This window comes from Ruditapes philippinarum, unplaced genomic scaffold, assembly GCF_026571515.1.
Source record: "Ruditapes philippinarum isolate M1 unplaced genomic scaffold, ASM2657151v2 ctg6586_1_1_1_1, whole genome shotgun sequence".
NCBI lineage: Eukaryota > Metazoa > Mollusca > Bivalvia > Venerida > Veneridae > Ruditapes > Ruditapes philippinarum.
The window spans coordinates 48,581-72,936 of record NW_026852991.1 but is presented as its reverse complement, the minus strand read 5'-3'; the positions used below and the strand labels follow the sequence as shown (position 1 = coordinate 72,936).

General features: G+C 31.3%; 1 protein-coding gene across 1 annotated transcript in view; it reads right to left on the bottom strand.

The window, feature by feature from the left end:
- LOC132730475 (DENN domain-containing protein 3-like) overlaps positions 1-24,156 on the bottom strand; it is a 37,734-nt gene extending 13,578 nt beyond the window's left edge. The window contains exons 1-14 of the mRNA XM_060716420.1: positions 24,144-24,156; positions 22,176-22,264; positions 19,691-19,705; positions 16,000-16,172; positions 14,070-14,194; positions 9,813-9,904; positions 5,261-5,369; positions 4,776-4,973; positions 3,993-4,133; positions 2,728-2,875; positions 2,447-2,468; positions 1,910-2,020; positions 927-1,020; positions 132-259 (exon numbers count right to left, since the gene is read on the bottom strand). Of these exons, the coding sequence (XP_060572403.1) occupies positions 132-259; positions 927-1,020; positions 1,910-2,020; positions 2,447-2,468; positions 2,728-2,875; positions 3,993-4,133; positions 4,776-4,973; positions 5,261-5,369; positions 9,813-9,904; positions 14,070-14,194; positions 16,000-16,172; positions 19,691-19,705; positions 22,176-22,237 (1,418 nt within the window). The 5' untranslated portion in view covers positions 22,238-22,264; positions 24,144-24,156. The remainder of the gene's footprint in view (positions 1-131; positions 260-926; positions 1,021-1,909; positions 2,021-2,446; positions 2,469-2,727; positions 2,876-3,992; positions 4,134-4,775; positions 4,974-5,260; positions 5,370-9,812; positions 9,905-14,069; positions 14,195-15,999; positions 16,173-19,690; positions 19,706-22,175; positions 22,265-24,143) is intronic.
- Between the last annotated feature and the right edge of the window lie 200 nt (positions 24,157-24,356).

Genomic DNA, 24,356 nt, shown 5'->3' with positions numbered 1-24,356 from the left:
CCATATATATAGCTGATTGATACAATAACTTTTTCCATAACTGTATACATTTTATCAGAAAATAATCAATCTAAATGAAATCAGTAAAATATGTAGAAACAAAATATGTACAAATAAGTAATTGTACTTACTAGCTAGATGGGGTCATAGATCGGGATTGACTAAATCCTCGAGTTTTCATTTCTAGATCTGACCAATAGTCAGTTGTGCCGTTCATACGCTCTTCTAGAAATACCTTGAACATGTCTGTCAGAAATACCTTCATCGAATATAATCATAAAATTTATATAACTGAATTTAAGGTAGATCTATTATAAATGGATCCTTAAAAATAAATTTTTTAGCAACACAACAAGAGCTGTCAACAGAACAGCATGCTCTACTATTCTTAGAACTTGAATTTTTTAAAAAACTTGAAAAGTTCAGAAAAAAACCATAATTTTGTCAAAATCCATGTTACTGTATGTCTGCTCTCACAGTTATTTAGACAATTTGATTAATTGTTTCAAGTCAGGGAAATGAACTGTCATGTAAATTTTTAGCTTAAAAGAGAGCAACCGTACTCCACTGGTGTTACCATGGTTGCCACACTATGGTTGAACTTTTGGAAGCAAGTTAATATGGGTTGAAACATCACACACTTACTTGGGAGCATAATACAGGGTCACTGACCAAGGCCAATAATACAATGGCAGCATGGCTGAGTGGTTAACGTGTAGGACTAGTAATCTAAGGATTGCTGACCATGTGGGTTCATACCCTGTCAGTGGCAAGCCAGTGTTTCCTTGAGCAAGAAACTTTACACTTATTGCTAAGTACTGATTGGTTCGAGGAACGAATTTGAGCATGTTTCAATAAGCTTATAGCTTCCAACACAATCAAACTAAAAAAAAATTGGTATAAACTAAATGTGCTGAAGAACTTACCTTTTGATAAAATTTTCTATCTGTTGCATGTTCCTCAAGAAACTTTTCTTTATCAAAATGAAACTGTTCGAACCTTAACTTGTATATGACATCCCTGGTGTAAAAATAAGAATCATGGTGACATTTTAACTAACACATCCCATTTTTTTTTGGTTGGGTTTTATGTTGCACAAACACAGGATAGGTTAGGTCATTTGGCTGCTTTCCAACTTTACAGGTGGAGGAAGACCTCAGGTGCCCCTCTGTGCATTATTTACGGCTCAAACGAGCACCAGAGTAGAACCACCAATGTTCGGTAAGCTAGCTGGATAGTTTCCTGACATACAAAACTCAAAAGCTTGAACCTACAGCAGTAACAGGCAAGTGGTTTGAAGTCAATGATCACTCAATCACTTGGCTACATCACACTGAGGGCGACTGAACTGAATGTTCATGCACAGAAGAGAGAATGAAATCTTCACGCAGGGTTGAAAGAATGAAATGATTACAAAAGGGTGATAGAATGAAATTGTCAGGCGATCGTTATTTGTTTTTCCTCACGAATATCGCATTTATGTATTATTTTGTTCTCGTATTTGTATATATATCTGGTGTATTTGTCTATTATTTATATTTAATATTTCTCTACAGTCCAATATACAATCCATTATCTTATATCATTCCTATATTATTCCATTTCATCACATTCATCCTAACAACTAATTATTTATTTCATTTACGCATAACTTGCATGCCTGGTCCCAGTAATTTTACAAACTTTCCGTACAAACCATCTCACGCATGTGCACTTTGATAAACATATTTCTAAGGCTTGCCCCAGAAATTGTTTCTAATTATTTATTAAATTATCAAGGCATTTGCTTTATGTCCTTTACAGGTAATTGTTGTTAATCATTCTGTTTTGTCAGGGGTGAACATTTTACAGAGGCAAGTTCCAAACACAAATTTTCAAATAAATCTTGAAAAAATAATTACTAACTTACCTGAATAAATTGACCATTAGCTCCAGGCATGTATCTGCAATGAATTTATTCTGAGCAATAACTCTTTTCTTTTTGTTTTGTCTGAGATCCTCAATGTTATAATTGAATGGTCTGTAATTAAAAAGGAAACATAATTTTATCAAAACATCAAATGGCTTTATTGAACAAGAGCTGATGGAAGGACTGCATACTCCACTATTCTCAGTGCTTAATAGAAAAACAAGAGCCTAGATAAAGTAGAATTTTCAAAAGAGTTATGGGTCTTGGTCAGATACTGTATAGTTTCCATGAGATCAAAATTTTACAATACCATAATAAAATATTATAGTTTCAATGAGATCAAAATTTTACAATACGGTATAGGCTCAAGAAGATCAAAATTTTACAAAACCTTATAGTTTCAATTAAGATAAAAATATTACAATACTGCATAGTTTCAATGAGATTAAAATTTTACAATACCGTGTAGTTTCAATGAGATAAAAAAAACAACATACATTACCTTATAGTTTCAATGAGATCAAAATTTTATGATACCGTATAGTTTCAATGAGATTAAATTTTTACAATACCCTGTAGTTCCAATGAGATAAAAAAAACATACATTATTGTATAATTTCAATGAGATCAAAACTTTACAAAACCGTATAGTTTTAAATGAGATCAAAATTTTACAAAACCGAATAGTTTCAATATTATTTAATTTTACAATACCATTTTATAGTTTCAATGAGATAAAAAAGAAAAAATACATTACCGTTTATAGTTTCAATGAGATCAAATTGCATCTTGAGTTGTGACCATTTATTCTTGAATACTGTTTTGCAATTTCCCTGTAGGTAAGCTTGGTACAGAGGAACTACCCTTGAAATTGAGCAATTTAGGCTTTTTGCTGGTACCTGGAGAGTCATCTTCTGGTATAAATACTGTTCCTTCATCAATATCTACTAAAATCAGACCTTCAACCTAAAATACATGGATTAATAAACAAAATAATACTGACAAATTAATGATAAATATAAGGTCATTAGTACAGGAACAGATATTCATGTTACAAACATATATAATACATTTTTCTTCTTCTTTTCTATTTACAAAATAAACTGGTCCTACTGCAAGAAATACAATTTTAGATCAGTACATTTGACAGTAAAACTTCCATCAAAATACTAGTGAAAAGTTGTACTAATATCTACAACATTAATTTTTAACTTGAATCATCATTAGACACTTTGTTTATACAGAATTTTTACTTTAGTTTAACTGTTAAAAGAAGCCACAAGTTTTTAGACCTATTTTTTAAACGGCTCCGGGAACCCCAACCAAAGTACTGAGAAATTTGATTTAAAAAGGTTTTTTCCTAAAGGGAAAAACAATACTTACCCATGAGGGAAATTTAAAAACCCATGGGTTAAACGTTTCATTAATTTCTAGTTTTAAAACTTGACCACTGGGGTTTTCCACCATTTTAACATATAAGATATTTTTCAGGGGAAACCCAATTTCATCTTATCAATTTAACCCTTTTTCCCCAAAACCCCTTTTTTTTCTTCCCATGAATATTATTTTTAGGGGGAAAAACACAAAAAAAACAGTTTTCCAAATTTAAATTAGACGGCAGTGTTTTTTTTTCACCTTTAAAAAAAAGGGAACCTTTTAAAAGGGCCCCACCTCTTCCCAAATTTAAAAATTTTTCCCTTAAAATCATGCAGTTTTTCCACAAACCTGAACTTTTGCCAGCTTTTTTACTTAGTAAATGAACAATAATTTTTCCCAAAATCAAGAGGATATTTTAAGCCTCTTCCCAATTAAAGTGAGGAAAACCACTGATGGGATACCTGCATTTTTATAAGAAATATTTTCTAGAAAATAGTACACTATGTATGTATCATCACCTTAGTGCAGTAACGGGTTAAGTTTTTCTAAATTTAATAGGATTTAAATCAGTTATTATTGTATTAGGGTGACAGTATGTACATATCGTCACCTTAGGGCAATAATGGGTTATGTCCTTCTAAATTTAATAGGAGTTAATCAGTTATTGCACTAAGATGACAGTATGTATGTATGTGAACTCACTTACCTGCTCTACTTCTTCTTTATGCCTGGAATGTACACCATACATGAACGTACCTGGAGATTCCAGGTATCCTAGTGCTGATGATGGGAGAATCGTGGAGTACGTGAATCTCCATTTGAACGGTAATACTAGATTCATCACAGACTGAAAGAAAAATTATTACAATTTTTTGTTTGTACATGCATTTTAACTTAAATTGATGTGGCAGGGTTCATAAGGCAACTTTTCTTTTCAGGTTTTTTGGTAAAAGACCTTGCATACTTAAAGCCATGTATTATTTTAAACAACAGGGCATTTCAGTAGTAGAACCACTGACATATGTAAACTAGCTTGACAGTTTCCTCACATGAAAATCTCCACAGTTACTGGCAGGATTAGACCTCTATGTGGCGATGGGTAAAAGATTAGGTACTAAACAGGGTAAAAGACAACATACAAGAGCTAACATACAAGAAGAGGCATCACTTTGCAGAAAATAATTTCAAGATTACCTGCCCTTTTGAAATGACATACAAAAAGAAGCAAAACTTTGCAAAAAAATAATTTCAAGATTATCTGCCCTTTTGAAATGGTTTTCTTTTATGACAATTAAAACATGTATGCCAAGTTTAAAGTGAATAGCTTTTATAGTTTCTGAGAAAGTGGCTCTTATCAAAAAAGTCAGCCATAGGCAAAACAAACGCAGATAAGAGCTCCTAGAAAAGTGGAGCTAATAAAGTAACCATGGCTTAATATCTACGATGTTAACATCTTTAATAACAAAGTCGTAAAATGACAGAACTATACCTCCATAATAAGAGTGAGAAGTGCATAATTTGAGGACAGGAATACTATTCTCTCCTCCACGAGAATACAGGAGAGTATTTTTAGAAACTCTTCAGCATTGAAACACAGAAACACCAAATGCAGTTCAAGGTCAATCACAGGCTTGTCTGGATGAGTTGGAGGCATCAAAGTCACATTTAAATTGTATAATCTGAAATTCTAGACAATACAAAAAGCAGAATGAAAATGGGAATTTTATATCATGTAATTTTATTCAATATAGTATGTATGGTTTTTGAAATAAATATGCATACTTGTTAATTAAACCTTAGTCATATTAAGCACTTAAACTGTCTGAGCATGTACACAGCTGACTTGTAAATTTTATGACTGGTAAATTTTACCATTTTAAAACCATCCCTTCAGTTTACAATGTACTGAAATTTCAAAGCAGAGCAAATCTAATACTTAATTTAGTACGGTATAGGTTAAAAGACAATTCTTACCACAGCTAAATGGCCAGCTGGAGGCACAGGGATATGTGTAATAACATTGGCATATTCCTTGAGGAATGTTGTCATCTCCTCTGGGTCTCTTTCAATGTAAGACAACATACTGAAAAAAGAATAATTACATGCATTTTACTTACATTCAATGTATTCTCTGCCACACAGCACATTGCAATTTGAGCAGCAATTGTGAATGATGTGGGTACTATGTATAGTATAGGATATCAGCTATTAATGAGGACGATGTGAGGCTTCCCAAAGGAAAGGTGTAGCCACTGAAGGCAATGGAGGACTCTGCAGAGGATATGAGCTGTCACTGAGGAAAATGTGAGGGCACTGTAGAGAATATAAGCTGCCACTGAGGACAATGCAGGGGCACAGTATAGGGTATGAGTTGCCACTGAGGGAAATGTGAGGGCTCTGTAGTGGATTTGAGCTGCAATTGAGGGCAATGTAAGGGCTCTGTATAAAACATCAGCTGCCATTAGAGGGGCAATGTGGAGGTCCTGCAGAAGACATGGGATTTCATAAAATGAGAGAACTTGCAGAGGAAATATCCGGGTTTAAGGAAGGCATGCCCCCCCTCGAAAAGTAAATCCCCAAGATTAGGAAAACACATTCTTTAATCCCTATCTGTTCCCCTTTTTCCCGCGGTGGTTGGTATCCTGGGCATCCCCCTTCCCTTTGGTTTAAAACTTAAAACAATTAAAAAAATTGTAAAATTTTTTTGGGTTTGTCATTTTTTGGTAATCTTTTTAAAGGAAATGCCTTAACTTTATTTATCTAGAAAATTTTTTAGATAAATTTAAAAAAATGGTTTTACAAACCAGCCCTAGAGGGCCCCTGTAAAAGGAAAAATGATTTAAAAAAATTTTTGATTTTAAAACCCAATTTTCAATGTACCCCTTTACCCAAAAATTCTTTCAAACGTTTTATAATAAAGGGGTATTTTTATATGATAATACAGCACTTTTGGGAAAAAATAGCACTTCATTTTTCTTCGTTTCCCTTTAAATTCTTGATCCCCGGGATCCCAATTTTAAATTATACATTTTCTGAATCACCCCAAGGGGGTTAAAAAAAAAAAAATAAGGGTTTAAAAAATTTAAAGAAAAAAAATTTTAAATCATTTTTTTTTTTCTATTTATAACGAGACTGGGGGGTTTTTAAAAAGTGGGGTTTACAGTCATGATTTTGTTATGTTAAAAACCTTTTTTAGATTTAAAACCAAAATCATAGTGGGGAATCAAAAGAATTTTTGTTTAAATTTTATTAATTATTAAAAATCAAAATTTTATTATTTTAATTCCTGAGATCCAATTTAAAAATTAAAAAAAATGCTTGTTTTAAAAGGGATTCCAAAATGTTTACATATAAGCTGATAAACCGCCACCTTGGAAAAGATGATTATAATCAAAAGTTAGCTTTAAAGATCAATACTATGCTCATCTTTGGGTAAAATATTTTCATCACAGAAATTTATTGAAATCTAGAAAATTATTCCTGAATTATGTCTAATTTGAATAAGTAAATGTATAAACTGTGTTTAACCCTTTACGTCATATATGCGCGAAACAACGCACTTTGACCGCCCCCCCCCACTTTTTTAGGCCTGAAATAGTGAAAAAATGTCCTATTTGGGCCCCAAACACATGTTTTCGTTTGAGAAATGTTGCTAAAAAAGTGAGCACTATTTCGGCACCGCCCCCCATCCAAAAGATACATCAGGGGGTTGCCAGAAGGAGGATGTGCCCCCTTCTGTTTGGGGGGGTTTGAAGGGGGGCGGAGTCCCCCTCATCGCCAAGAAAATTTTGGACTTGTGAAAGGTTTAAAAAATTTCCCAGGCCGATTTAAAAGGGAACGTGTAACCAACGCTGGAAAAAACCTTTTTACTCTATCTTTTAATCCCTTGAGAAGTTTTCAGCATTTTTTAAATAAATTTTTTTATTTGGAAAAAAAACAAGGGAAAATTTTGTGATTTTTTGGCCCAAATTTTTAGGGTGTTTTCCCCCCGTTTTCCCTGTTTAAAAAGAAAATTTTAAGCCTTTGGGATTTTTTACAAAGGGGAATGGTTCCCTTCAACATTTATTCCAATTTTTATTAGTATTGAAGGGGGGATTTTTCATAGGGTTTTATTAAACAGGTTTTTTAACTTTAACAGGAGGGTTTTCCCGTTTAAAAACCCGGGGCCCCCTTTTTCACAATTATGCTCACGAGGGGGAAAAGGGTTTTAAAAAACTACATTTCCCTTTTTACTTGTCAAATTTAATTGGTCTTTTTTTTATAAAAAAAATTGGGGCCATTTTTTTTTTTTTACACTATGTAATTATACTGTGATTTAAAATGAATCATATTTTCTCTATGTGTATTCAAAAGATGTTTATTCTACATTTCAAAAGAGACTGTAAAGACTAATTATCAGTCTTTTAGAATATGAAATTCGAGTATAATACATTTTCAAATTCAGGACGGTTTTTAAATTTTAACTTTTTTCCAAAAAAACTGACGCAATTAAAAAAAACCCTAAAGGGGGTTTTTCAACTCCCTGATCCTTTCATGGGGTTGAAAAAAAAAGAAAACTGGTGGGAGGGGAAATTTGAATTTAATTTTAATTCAAAGTTCAAGGTTTTAAAAACCCTGTATGGTTAGGTTTTAAATTTTAAAAACCCGAAAATAGAAAAATGTTAAAATTAAAAGGTGAAAGTACTCAGGGTTTAAAATACTTTCTCTATGCTATGAATATTTTAAACTTAGGCCAAAAAAAAAGGTTGAAAAATAAAAAATCAAATTTCTGAATTTTTTTGATTTCCCTTTTTCCCTTTTTGTCACTGTCAAAAATTTTGAGAAAACACAAACATAATTTTTTTTGTAAAATTAAACATGGGACAAAATGTATAAATTGTAATTATTCACGAAATGCAGTTATCATGTACATTTTAAGTTCTTATTATGTTTGATATAACTTATTTCTGCTGACTTTTCCATTCATTTATGAAATGATGCTATTGTCTAAAATTCAAATATAAGTTCTGCCATAGTAAATATATTTTGAAATTATCAAAATCAATATAGTTATACGCTCATAAAAATGTTTTTTTACAATGTTGTATTTAAGTGACTTACTGATAAGCATAATATAAAAGGCAACATTCACAATAACTAAATACACTATAACTGCATAATAAGTCAATATAGAATATATATGGGGTGATTATAAAAAGCAAATATATAATTAATTATACAATTTGCTGACAGGATAAATGGGAGAATATAGTATGAATAAGATCATTATGATCTGAGGTGCTGGCGGAGGGTTACAACATACCGGTGTTAATAAATTCTACCAATCAGTACTAAGTCTTATACAATGAATCTATAATAATGCAAATTGTCAAGTTCATGTAAGAAATTCGATTGTTTTCAAGATTAATGTTTCTATTTTGTGCTTCAAAGAAGCAAAAAAAAGTCACGTGATCAACGGCTACCCTAACTTTGTGCAAAAGAAAGTACTTCAAGAATAACGTCATAATTGCAAAGTAACTTTTATTTATAACATGTTTTTGAAATAATGACAATTGAATTGATCATAAATAATTGTCATAAAGTTCAAAGCGCAATAAAAAATGTTATGCACACACATAGTTAATTGTCCATGATGTAGAAATACATTGTTATTTGTGTGTGCTTCAGTTCTTTATGGTATAGTATAAAATGTGTATAAATCAATCAAAATTCAAGAACTTGCAGTATTTGCATAATATTATAATACACAGTCTACCCATTTGAAAGTAAAAAGGGAAGTTTTAGAAAATTTCAATTTTGCTTGGTTATTTCAAGTTTATGAAATCCAAATTTTTGTGTAACATATTGAGCTTTATTTTCTTTATTTCTGCACAACTGTAACGTGAAATGGCCACACTGTCCAGGTAAGTTAGCAAAGCATAGAATAATCATTTAAAATTTAAGTTGGAGTCATATAAGTTTTCATTGTATATGTACGTAAGGATTAGAAACTGCAAGCCACTGTTTATCCCTGTGTTATCGTAAGAGGCAAATAAATGGGTTCAAATTACTAGAGTCTATATGAATCTCTTAGCTCCTGAAAGTAAGGTGGTTTTGACCCCTAGTGTTTCTTTAAGTTTTTAACATCCGAGAATAGCCAAAATCAATTTTCCTGTATTGGCACAATTATATAATGACATAAAGTTGTGTTGGAAAAGCATTGAAATTCTGTGAAAATATGACGTTAATGGGGACTTAAAGGGGAACTTTACAAAAAAATTTATATATCTAAACTGAAGAATAAAATGATTATATTGCCACCAAAAGACAAGTTATGTCATGTGACACGATAATTATACAACACTTATGTACAAAATGTTTATTCCAGGCCATCCTGAAGTGTTTTAAATGGAAATTGATCAAGTGAAACAAAAAACAAACAAAAAAACAAAAAAATCTAGTGAAAATAGCGAAAAGTTGACAACAAATGACACCAAAGAATGCACAAGAATGTCACCTTTGTTATGAAAGCAGCAATGTTAAAGGTCAAACATGAAGCAAACTGTTGTCCATGGTGGTTAGTGAGTACAAAGGCATGGGAAAGTGGTGGAGGTTTGGTCCGCCATATTTTATAACCATCTGTAAGTATACACCAAGAAATAATTATTGTTACAATAATTTAATTGTTTATGATACCAATAATAACTGAATCTTTCCTGATAATTAAACATCTGTAAATAATGTCTCTCCTTGCCAAAAACAAAGTTGTATTGTATCCAAAATGGCAAAATCAAACTTGCCTTTATACCATTGCTAAAGCTTATAAAACTGTCTACACACAAGACTTAGTGTCAAAGTTTATGAAACCGTTTATATACAAGAATCAAAGCATACAAAACTGTCTGTATACAAGGGTCAAAGCTTTATATGAAAACATGTTTTCAAGAGTCAAAGCTTACAAGAGTCAAAGCTTATGAAACTGTTATGATATATACAACATGTACAATAATCAAAGATTAAAACTTTCTATACAAGAGTCAAAGCTTATCAAATTGCCTATAACAAGAGTCAAAGCTTATGAAACTGTCTCTATACAAGGGTCAAAGCTTATTAAATTGTCTACAAGAGTCAAAGCTTATGAAACTGTCTGAATACAATAGTCAAAGCTTACAAAACTGTCTATATACAAGTGTCAAAGCTTATAGAACTGTCTATATACAAGAGTCAAAGCTTATGGAACTGTCTTAAGATATAAAGTCAAAGCTTATGAAATTGTCTATAAACAACAGTCAAAGCTTATGAAACTGTCTATATACCATACTCAAAGCTTGTGAAACTGTCTATATAGAAACTTAGTGTCAAAGCTTGTGAACTTATCCATATACATAAGTCAAAGCTCGTGAAACTGTCTATATACAAGTGTCAAAGCTTATGGGAACTCCCTTGACAAAAGAGTCAAACCTAATATGAAACTCTTTATACTGTTTATAAACAAGTGTCAAAGCTTAGAGAAATGTCTGTATACAAGTGTCAAAGCTTATGGGAACTCTCTTTATACAAGAGTCAAAGCTTGTGAAATTGTGTATATACAAAGGTCAAAGTTTGTGAAACTGTCTGTATACAAGAGTCAAAGCTAATGAAACAGTCTGTTTACAAGGGTCAAGCCTGTGAAACTGACTATATATACAAAAGTCAAAGCTTGAAAATCTATCTTTATACAAGAGTCAAAGCTTATGAAACTGTCTATATACAAAAGTCAAAGCTTACGAAATTGTGTATATACAAGATTTAAAGCTTATGAAACTGTCTATATACAAGAGTCAAAGCTTAGGAAATTGTCTGTGTACAAGGGTCAAAGCTTATGAAATTCTGTCTGTATACAAGGGTCAAAGCTTGTGAAATTGTTAATATACAAGAGTCAAAGCTTGTCTATATACAGGAGAAATTGTTAATATACAAGAGTCAAAGCTTATGAAACTGTCTGTATACAAGTGTCAAAGCCACATTTATTTGCATATTTGCAAGTAAATCGAAACAAGAGCGATCAGTAATCACATGTGTCGCCTCATGATGGCCAATTTCATGTTGGGACAAATTTTGTGACAGACAGACAGACGAACAGTGCACAACTAGACTTGGTACTGATCATTCCTGTAAAGTTTGGATAAAATTGCACCAGTAGTTTATGAGGAGTAGTCCGGACAAGCTTTTGCGTATCTGGCAACACACAGAAAAAAAGACCTTTTTATCAAAGGGCCATAACTCGGCAAAAAATCATTCAACCGAAAAACCCGTGCTATATGCGCAAGGACTTGAGCTACTGATCAATCCTGTAAAGTTTCATTGAAATTGCATGAGTGGTATAAGAGAAGTAGTCCGGACAAACTTTAAAAATAAAAAATATTAAAGGGCCATAACTCTGACAAAAATCATTGAACCAAAAAATTCTGACAATATGCACAACTAAACTTGGTACTGATCATTCCTTTAAAGTTTGGATGAAATTGCACCAGTAGTTTATGAGGAGTAGTCCGGACAAGCTTTTGTTTATCTGGCAACATACAGAAAAAAACACCTATTTTATTAAAGGGCCATAAGTCGGCAAAAAATTATTCAACCGGAAAACCCGTGCAATATGCGCAAGGACTTGAGCTACTGATCAATCCTGTAAAGTTTCATTGAAATTGCATTAGTGGTATAAGAGAAGTAGTCCGGACAAACTTTAAAAATAAAAAATATTAAAGGGCCATAACTCTGACAAAAATCATTGAACCAAAAAATTCTGACAATATGCACAACTAAACTTGGTACTGATCATTCCTGTAAAGTTTGGATGAAATTGCACCAGTAGTTTATGAGGAGTAGTCCAGACAAGCTTTTGTGTATCTGGCAACATACAGAAAAAAAACACATTTTTTTATCAAAGGGCCATAACTCGGCAAAAAGTCATTCAACCGGAAAACCCGTGCAATATGCACAAGTATTTGAGCTACAGATCAATCCTGTAAAGTTTCAGTGAAATTGCATCAGTGGTATAAGAGAAGTAGTCCGGACAAACTTTAAAAATAAAAATTATTAAAGGGCCATAACTCTGACAAAAATCATTGAACCGGAAAATGCTGACAATATGCACAACTAGACTTGGTACTGATCATTCCTGTAAAGTTTGGATGAAATTGCACCAGTAGTTTATGAGCAGTAGTCCGGACAAGTTTTGTGACGGACGGACGGACAGACGGACAGACAGACAGACAGACGGACAGACGGACAGACGGACAGACAGACGACGGAGAAGTGATCCCTATATGTCGCCACTACTCCGTAGAGGCGACACAAAAATGCTATCCTAAAAAGGATGCAAGTTAACAGTTGGTCTAAGGGAAAAGGTCACAAACTTTACCTTTGAGGAAAACTTGAAAATTGTAATATAAAACAGTAAGAGTTCAACATGACATTGTGACCAAATAAAATATTTATATTTTGAGTTCAAAAATCATAAAAATATACTAATCAATGCAATGTAAACTTAGCTAATACCCTTATAACTTATTGTCAAGATGTTACACATAGTTTATCATGTTAAAAGGCTTATTATGATTTCGAAATGCTTTTATTTTCATTCCCCAAAAAATGTTTTTTTAATTTTGGTATTCCTTTAAGTCTCCAAAAAGTTACTCATTGGCAAAATGCCTGAAGCATCTGCTACTTTTTGGCAATGTGAAGTACAGTTATTTGATGATTTAGTATGGAAGTCAAAATACTACTTTATTTACATTTTGCTACTTTTATATCAAATTATTTCACTAATTACCACTACTTTCATTATGTTATAAGCATCTAACAATAACTCTTAAACTACTATTTAAATGCTACAGAATTCATGTTTGTCCTTTCTAAAGAGTTAAAAAAAATTCTTTCTGAGGCAAAATGTGCCTTTAATGTATAAAAAGACAAGTTGGTTAAGTACATGTATAATAACACTGATCCTGCTGGAATCGAAAGTAATTAACCTTTAACCTTTGCTATAAGTATAGAGCCAGGCCAGCCTGCATTTTCGTGCATGCAGCCTGACCTTAAAGTCTTTTTACAGTGAGTATTGGCTCACTATCTTCAAATTTTCATCCTTATATCCCCAAAATTGAAATAATTAACAGTTTCGAAAATGGAAGCTTAAAGACATTTATTATTATAGTCTGTTTGAGAAAAATTCTGGAGGTTCAGGGATATATTATATAAGGTAGGAATGTTGGTAGTATAAATATATGAGTACAATTGTACCATGCATATAGTATTACAATCTAGCTATACTAATCAGAAAGGAAAGTCTAAACTACTGCATGTATGTTTTGCTCTGATTTTTTATAGTTTAAAGATGAAAGTCTTAAATCACTATGGCAACAATCATTTTCATATTTAAATGTCTTGATAATATAGATTATGTCAAAAAATATCACAGATTCATTAAATTAAGTCTTAATTCTTTGGGTCCTTTTGGTTTAATTTAAATTTTTATCATGTTAATTACAATTAACATTGAAAGCTTAAGTTATTGTAAAAATAATGACCATTACACTTTATATTGTCTTCTGCTCAGTTTTCAAATATTTCGTCACCTTAGTGCAGTAATGGGTTAAGTCCTTCAAATTTAATAGGAGTTAACCAGTTATTGCACTGAGGGGACAATTTTATCATAACATCCTCCAAATCAACAAACGGACAATTCCATTTACATTATACAGAGCTGGATTATGGTCTGTTACATTATATATTTTCAGGTGGTGGTGAGGGATTTTAAATTTGTCACCTTTTCCACGGAAAAGGGTCTGTAAAGTGTAAGACAAGTTGTATATGATCGACGTCCAGAGATATCGGTCAGTACAAAGAAATGAGTTGTACTCTCTGGTTTCTTCTCGTGTACCTTCAGACCATCTGTAAACACATACAAATCATACACATGCCAACACATATAACCAAAATATATAACAAATCAATCTGTAAGTAGTATAAATTACACAAATGCCAACACATATAACCAAAATGTTGACACATATAACCAATACCTATGTAAATTATAGTATAAATCATACACATGCCAACACAATATTATAACCAAATATATAGCCAATAAATCTGTAAGTAGTATAAATTTCACAAATGCCAACACATATAACCAATATCTATGTAAATAGTATAGAAATCATACAAATTCAAATACATAATAACCAATAAATCTGCTAAAAGTCTTAATTATACAAATCCCAACACATATAACCAATAAATCTACTTAAAGTATAAATTCTACAAATGCCAATAAATATAACCAATAAATCTGCTAAAAGTATAAATTATACAAATTCCAACACATACAACCAATAAATCTGCTAAAAGTCTAAATTGTACAAATACCAACACAATCATATAACCAATAAATCTGCTAAAAGTATGAATTATACAAATGCCAATAAATATAACCAATAAATCTGCTAAAAGTATAAATTATACAAATTCCAATAAATATCACCATTAAATCAGCTAAAAGTCTAAATTATACAATCCCAACACATATAACTAATAAATCTACTTAAAGTATGAATTATACAAATGCCAATAAATATAACCAATAAATCTGTTAAAAGTATAAATTATACAAATGCCAATAAATATAACCAATAAATCTGTAAAAAGTATAAATTATACAAATGCCAATAAATATAACCAATGAATCTGTAAACAATACAAATCATACAAATGCAAACACATATAACCAAAACAACACAGCAAATAGTATGAATTATACCCTCAGATGACCATGAGTCAACACCCTCAATTTTCATTAACAGACTGTGGTAGTTTTACACCATACATTTCTACTAATGTTTGACAGATATGTGCCAAAACATAAACAATGATGCAAAAAGACATCCTCCTTACATTGTTTTCACCTATCAAACATACTATCAGACTTCGGGTCACAATCAAAAATGGTGTTGTCAATCAAGAACAAAATTGTATCTAAGACAATTAACACACACAATGCACATGCCAAGACATACAACCTTTATGAAAACAATAGTTAAAGTAAGAGTTTAGGAATTGGATATAACATTATTAAATAAAATACCATGCTTAACATTTTTGGACGTCAAACAAGTATGCTAGTAATGTTTACATATATAATATACATGCAGCCTCACCTTGCCCTTTCTAATACATATTCAACATTCAGCGCCTCTTAATGCACTGATATTTTAAATGCGACACCATTGAAAATTTAGGTAGAACCTCGATATCACCTATTTTAGAAAAGAATAACGAAGGCACCATTTTGGTAGATCATTATAAATGTCTCTTTTGTTGTTGCTTTTTTCCAAAGGTTGGGTTTTACGTAGCACCAACACAATAGAGGTCATACATAACCTTCCAGCTTCACTGGTGGAGGAAATACCTCAGATGCCCATTTTTGCATTATTTCAGGTAATTAAGAGCAGGCAATGAGTAGAACCATTGACATTCTGTAAGCCAGCTGGATAGTTTAATTCCTCCCATGGAAGAATCCAAAATCCCTGGGGGGATTCAAACCTACACCGTGAGGAACAAGTGGTTTACGGTCAACATCCTTAACAAATTGGCCAGTTACACCCCTAATATGTTTCTCTATCTATCTGTGCTTAAAGGTGTTCTTCAAATAGTTAGAAAAGTTGGTCTTAACAATGAGGTAAACACCTGTTACGTACCTGGAAAACAGAATGTTGATATAGAGTTAATGACTTCATCACTGATTGGTAGTTCCGGTAAGGCGTTGTTTGAGCTACCACCAAACCTCGGGCGTGTAACGGTCATAATTGACATACTTCGGGCTAGCGACATCTTGGGGCTTAATGAAATACTTCTTGTAGTCCTGCTTGGGCTGAAAAAAAGCACATCAATTAAATTTACCAATATTCTGTAAGGTAAAATGAAATAAAGTTACAGTTATCATTTCTCAATGCATAAATTATATTTAGGTTAATAATGTAATGATCACTTTTAACTTTATGTAACCTCATTTCAAATTTATTTCATATGTATCGCTAAGTATGTATATTATGTGCCAAATGTTAAGTTCTAAAATCATATCTATGTATCTGAAGTGCCAAAATTTTTGTTCAGAATGATAGTAACACATGACTGTTACTATAAAAGGAAATCTATGTATCTAATGTTTATGTGACAAATGTTATGTTATATAGTATATTTATTCATGTGATGTAAATGTGACAAATGTAAAGTGATACAGAGTCACATATCTATGTATCTCTGATGTTAATGTGACAAATATGTGAATGAAGTAAATATGACAAATATTTAGTGTTATATGCATATCTATATAAATAATTTAAATGTGAAAAATGTTAAGTGTTATATGCATATCTATATAAATAATTTTAATGTGACAAATGTTAAGTGTTATATGCATATCTATATAAATAATTTTAATGTGAAAAATGTTAAGTGTTAATATATTCATATCTATATAAATAATTTTAATGTGACAAATGTTAAGTGTTATATTCATATCTATATAAATAATTTCAATGTGACAAATATTAAATGTTATATGCATATCTATATAGATGATTTTAAAGTGACAAATGTTAAGATATGCAATCATTATAATTGTGTAACATATGTATTTAATGTAAATGTCACAAATGTTAAGTTATACAAGTATATATCAATTTATCTGATGTAAATGTCACAAATGTTAAGTGTGACATGAATTAACTATGTATATGTTACAGGGAATGTGTGTAACATGGGATTGCACATAATCCCTGAAATTTAGGGGTTTCATGTAATCCCCTGGAGCTATACGTAAAATTCTGTCAGGGATATATATATATGATGCTAAAGTGATAAATGTTAAGTAATACAAGCATATCAAGTATTACGTATGAGCCGTGTCACGACAAAACCAACATAATGAGTTTGCGACCAGCATGGATCCAGACCAGCCTGCGCATCCGCGCAGTCTGATCAGGATCCATGCTGTTCGCTTACAAACCCTATAACAAGTAGAGAAACTTATAGCGAACAGCATGGATCCTGATCAGACTGCGCGGATGCGCAGGCTGGTCTGGATCCATGCTGGTCGCAAACGCACTATGTTGGTTTTGTCATGATGTGGCTCAAAAGTATCTGACGTGACAAATACAAGTATATCTATTTAACTGATGCTTAATATGAACAGCGCTAAATATGAACCTGATGTGCCAAATGTTAAGTTATACAAGCAAATCTGGCCAAGTGGTTATGGTCATTGACTTCAAACCACTTGGCCCTCACCGCTGTGGGTTCGAATCCCTACAGGGACTTTGGATTCTTTCATGTGAAGAAACTATCCAGCTAGCTAATGGAACGTTGAGGGTTCTAACTCAGGTGCCCGTTTGTGCCTGAAAAAATGCACGGAAGGGCACCTGAGGTCTTCCTCCACCAGTAAAAGCTGGAACGTCCCCATATGACCTATAATATATGTGTCGGTGTGACAGAAAATCCAATTAAAACAAAAAATACAAGCATATCTCCACATATACATGAAGTGCCAAATGTTCATCTGATTTATATATACAAGCAAATCTAATATATCTGATATGTATGTGACAAAATCTTAAGTCTAAATACACAAGCATATCTATTGATCACATGCATGTTATTGAACCTTTATCATTTTATAAAGGAACAAAAAAACTCTGTGTACCTTTAAAGCAAACCCAAACATGCATGCATACCGTAATTACTCTAAAAATCACATGATCATGTTATTTCATAGTAAACTGTGATTCCATACAACTAAAATGTTTCACCCTTAACCTGCTAGAACCAAAAATAAGCCTTCATAAAATTTGCTACTTAAAAAAGTAAGATCCCAAACCAGTCTGCAAGGTCCTGCAGTTTGACCAAGCTTTTTTAACTGTTGGCTGAACAACTTCAAATTTTCATCTTAATTAACTCAAATTTGATAATCGACAGTTACAAAAATGAAAGGTTGACTGGTCCATTATAGGAAACTATAAAAGTATTGAGTCGTTAGAAGTGCTCAACTATTTTTTATTGATAGTCTAAAAATTGCTTGACAGTTCCTCGATCATTTTAGGTGGGTCATGATGCTGACCAGTTCTTTACAATGTCATGCGCTTAAATATTGACTATTACAAATTAACTGAATTCTGTCGAAAAAGGGCTAATTCTGTCATTATAGAGTACTTAGTTACAGTTGCATGTTTACAAGTGCTCAAAGATTTCAAAGATTTGTTGGACTTTATTTTGATATACAACACTTTAATAAGTTATCATTATTAAAATTAATAATGCAAGATCATATGCTATTTTAATATTATAAGCCAGAGCCAAACTGATGTTGAATTAAGATTGAAATGGTGGTCATAAGCATTGAATTGGATTTTTTAAAATCATTTGACTGGCAACATTTATCCTAATCAATCAAATTTAAAATGCTTGAACCATTCAAGTAACAAATTTTGACGAACTGATATTAATTTATAAAATCATATTTGAAAATATTTTTGTAAATTAAATTTTTGTCAACAACCAGTTCCCACTGTCATGCAGCTTATACAATAAGCCATACTTATTAATCTAGTATATAATTACCAAGTTTGGTTTGTGTTCCAATTTTTTTTTTTTTTAACTTTTTTTTGTTACATACTTTTTCAATGAATTTTATATAATCAAAGAATTTATTATAAATGTATCCATCTTTTGTCATATTTCATTAGTTTGCAAACTATTTCATGATAATTATTATCAAGGGCCAATTAATAACCTTTTAAATCTTTTTTAAATTTCAAATGTCATATTTTTAAAATCTATTTTATTCAGTAAAGATTCAGTATTAAAAATGTTAGTGATACACTGACCAAAGTTCTTAAAACGTAATAGTTATTAACTATGTTTTGATATTCTAACCAGTCACACATTCATTTTTGTTCAAAACATTTTTTTAAAACAAACAATTCAGAGACCAACAGTGTTCATGTGATTTTTTGAGAGAATGTTACATGGAGATCAAATGGGTGACAAAACATCGAGCACTTTGGATTCCATTTATTTCAGAATAATCTACTTTAGAATATTTTAAATTCAAGTAATATGCTAAGTCATCCATTTGAGCAAAGGTAACTTGCACCATATCCACAATTCATGAATAAATGATACAGTCAAACCTGTGAGCAAAGGCTAATCAGAGAAAAGCCAAAATATGACCTTTTAAGACAAGTGGTCTTTATCTAGAGGTTATTGCTGTTCTATTAATTCCATTAAATATTGCTGAAAAGAAGCCTTTTTACAGACTGGTCTTTATTCCCAGGTGGTCTCATACACAGGTTTGACAGTATATATAATAATAGAAACATAACAATATATCACCTTGCTTCAGCATTTCTGTAAATGTGATACAGCATGTAACCTCATTAGAAGCTTCATTCAGAATGATGTTTAGTTTAACACAAAGAAAGTGTAATAGTTCAATGAATAATGCTGAATAGAATGTTATCCGGAACTCGGCAAATGTGAGTTTTGCTCAGCTAATCCTTAGGTACAAACACAATTTTACCATAATACAATAGATTAGTTAACCTGTTGCGCTTATTTTCGTAACTGTAACTATTAAAATTTGTTGTACCTATTGATTAGCTGGGAAAAGCCAAGTATTCTTAATTCCACTAGTAAGTCTATCACCTTAACCTTTAAATGTTGAATAAGCCAAACGCTGACAGATCAATATTACTTAAATAATGATCTTCAAAGGCTAGAGAATAACGTGTAAAATGCAGGATGAAACTTAATTAGTATCTAACATGCTTTTCTTAGTCATTCAGGCACTCAGACATTCTATTATTAGTAATCAACTGCAGAATAATTGGCATATTCCACTGTGACTATGGCATCAATTTATTCACACCACAATTTTTTGGAATTTTGACAAAGCTTTGTTACTTTAAGTGAAATGATGATTTAATATGGATTTGTTTGGACTCTGAAAATGAAAACAAGGCTAGTTGAGGTATGCTTAATATGCAACACCTTGACGCTGAAAGTTCTTTGAAAATTATATTTATGAGGTGTGAAATAAAAATAAATCTTACATGCAGAATAAACACATTTCTTTTGTTTTGGGTTTTCTTCTATGCTCGTTTCGTGACTTTACAGATTCTTAAGGGCATATTTGATTACATGATGTGTGCAAGTTGTTTACTGTATTGATGTTAACATATTATTTAGGCTGAAGTAAATTTCTGATGAAATTTCCATTCATACATGTACATATACATGAAATTTTCTTATCATCAACATTCAAAAAAGTAACATTAAATTCACTTCAGTGTTATTATAGTTTTGATCAAATAACAATGAAATAACCCAAAACTTTCTTTAACTGTCTAACTGAAAAGGAAGTAGTCAATGAATTGGTTTCCTTTTATTTCAATTGTTTTTGTTTAGTTGTATTTATACATGCTGAACATAAACCTTCAATAAATCAGAATTTGTTACCACAACAAGAAGGAAAACAAATCAAATTGATACCTGTATCATAAATTTAAGTTTTACATAGTTATCTACATGGGATAAATTTTAAATTCAAGTCAAGAGCAACAAATTGTAAAGCAAACAATACAGTCGTAAAAGTAAAATGATAGTACTAGATGTAGGTCATTGAAGTACCAATTACTATTGTATAAATCTTCTTAAATTACAGCTGTTTAATGACAATTAACAATTTATATGCAATTGAAACAAGCCCCCTCCTTGATGACTCAACTGTTCTCATATTTTTAGATAGCTGAACTTTGGACCTACTTTAAAGATATATTATTATTATTTCAGTCTTAAATTCATCCTTGCTAAAAGGGACAGAAACTTGTATGATAAAACACTGTGAAATAATATAGCATTAATATGCAGGGACTTTTTTGGGGCTTATTTACAGATATTTGGCCATATAATTGAAATTAGTATATTTAATTTTCCCAATCCACAGGGAAAAAATCCTAAATAAAAGTTGTAAATATTGAACAAAAATTCGAAAATCTTGAAAAAAATAAAGGCTTCTTCACTGTTATATCTAAGTGCTTAAACGTTAGAAGATGCCATCCTGGACAGTGATTGTTTTCATTCATTCAATAACTGCAAAATTTCAGTCATGCACTTTTCCCAATTTTGAACAAAACATTGCTGAAATTCCCAATTTAATGGATAGGGGTCATGTTAAAAAAATCCTGTTTTGGCAGTAATATTAGTAATACCAGGAAATTCATAAGATTGAAAGAGAAAAAGATATATGAGAAAAACTAAAATCTTAAAAAACGGCAGACATTTTTAACAATGAATAAATGTGTAAAATTACTGGATAATATACACATCATTCTATTAACAACAATTTTTCTCATAGAAAGTTATAGTGACATTTCCCATTCAAGAATAAATAGTGAATTTTCAGGAAAAATTCTAAAAAATTTACATTATATCTGTATTTTGTTTTCAATTTTATAATAAATGTCACCTGAGTAATAAGTAAGCACTCACTGTAACTTTGTGAATATTTATAAATATCCTTCGGGAATTATCAGTAATGTTCAATTCATTAAAAAAGTGGGGCAGTCCTCTTACATTTTTGGCAGTTTTTATATTTTATGCTAAACATTTGTGATTATCAATTATTGTTCATTATCACCATTAAAATAGTCAATCTGTTGAAATATAAAGTCAATAAAAGTATTATGTCAAACTAATAATAACTTACTGTCTTTTTTTACATAGGGTGATGACTAAATGTCTGTAATATAAAGAAATATACATGTATAATAGTCATATTTAATCAACGGAAAGCAGTGTATAATTATATGATACATACTGAAATGATTTCTTGAAATTCATGTTGAACTCACTCATCTTTCTATCTCTTATTTTCATCATCTCCTCAGTATGTTGTTCGTACAGCTCCTAGAAAAATTGAAGAAAAAAAACCCACACATATTGTAATGTTTACTAAACAAATCAAGGGTTGACTGCAAAACTGCAGTAACTTAAATGAAATAAAGGACTTACAACAGTCTTGCGGTCAAGCAATTTGAAATTGGTTAGCCAACAGTATTAGGAATGTTAGCATTGTTAGAATAGCTAGGAAATATCTAAGAATAAACCTCAAAAATATCATTTTTAGCTCGACTTTTCCATAAGAATAAGACTTAGTATAGAGCTATCCTAGTCACTCAATTGTCGGCATCTGCGTAACAGCTTATGTTTAAGTTTTTGTAACAGTCCTCATATATTTTCAAAGTCCATTGGCATATGGCTTTGAAACTGCACTCTTGTTTACCATCATGACCACAACCTGTAGACAGGAGGAGGTAACTGTATCCAGCATTTTGACAGAATTATGCCCCTTTTTGACTTTGAATTTGCTTTAAAGTCTGCAATTACCACCTCTAATATTTTCAATGTCCATTGACATTATGGCTTTGAAACTTTGCATACTTCTTCACCATCATGGCTATAACTTGTACACAGGAGGAGGTAACTCTATCAAGCATTTTGACAGAATAATGACCCTTTTTTGACTACGAAATTACATTAAAGTTTTCAATTACCACATCAGATATTTTGATATTCCAATATGACATCTGACTTTGAAACAAGTTGAAGTTTTATATCCTTCGTTGAGATTATAATAAATAGGACTTGCTCTAAGGCCTATAAATGTATCATGGATTTAAAGAAAAATTTGGCTTTTTTCTTAACTTAGAAAGTGTTACATTAAGGCTCTTTTACTTTCAAGCACTAAGAATAGTTGAGCGTGCTGTCCTACCGACAGCTCTTGTTTAACATACTTAGACATATAATAAATATATTTTTACAGTACAAGAAAACATTTGGAAAAGTAAATCACTTAAAATGGTGGAGAAAACATACTGCACAAGTTATGACAAAAAGAATGACAGCTATAAGCAACAGAAAAATATCTGCTAGTCTTTATGTCAAATATATCATACATGTAAATCAGGGTTTTTTCCCCAAGTATCTACTTTTCTCTACATAATCTCATGCAATGAATATCATGAAAAATAGATTTGCCAAATTTGCCTTCAATTTTATACAGGGATTTGGGGAGTGTAAACAATGCATTTACCTTCAAAACAATAAATATCTGACAAAGAGTAAAAAAAGAAACATGTACAACAGAATCGTTAAAATTACATTACTGCCATATTAATTACAACAATTTTGAAAGTAAACCTTTTTTTTTTAAATTCAGTAAAATTATATTGTTTCCATAATCTTTTGTTTGATTCTCGAGAGAGTTGTAATATAAAATGTCTCTTATATTAAACACATATGAATATTGTACATATAAAACATAATATAATATTCAGGAACATTAAAAATATTATAAGATCTGCTGTAATATATAGTAGGATTAATTTATCCCTACAAAGCAATAATTTTGTGCACTTTTAAGACAACGTACTACCATATTTTATTCATACAAGGATTTTTTAAGTACTCGGCATTTTTTTTTAAAATTTCAAAACAAATAATTTTGCAAAGCAGATATAGATAGACCTTTCACAGGAAAACTTGAAATTCTATTAAAATATTAATGAAATAATATCCAAAATATACCCCCTTGTACAGTAAAAAAAATAAACAAAATGTTTATTTATACTGTATAGTGGATATATTTTTGGACAATTAAATCATTAATATTTTGGGAAGGAATTTCAAAGTTTCCTGTGGAGCTTTTTACATTTTCAAAGGTCAAACTCGACAAGATAACTTTGGACCTGTCAGAGAGCCGACATAAAAACAACCGAGGTTTTACCTGAGTATTCCTAGGAAGGGTAACGTTTCCAAATCTTTGAGAATAGGGTAAAAGTTCCCAGCAATAATCATTTCCCACTAATGGCAGACAGCACTTTGGCTTCATACTTCAACTCAAATAAAGCATCAAAAATATTCACGTCAGCCTGGAATATAATTATTAAATATTAGAGTAATATTTTATTTTGCTACTTCATCAGCTATGAAGAAAATA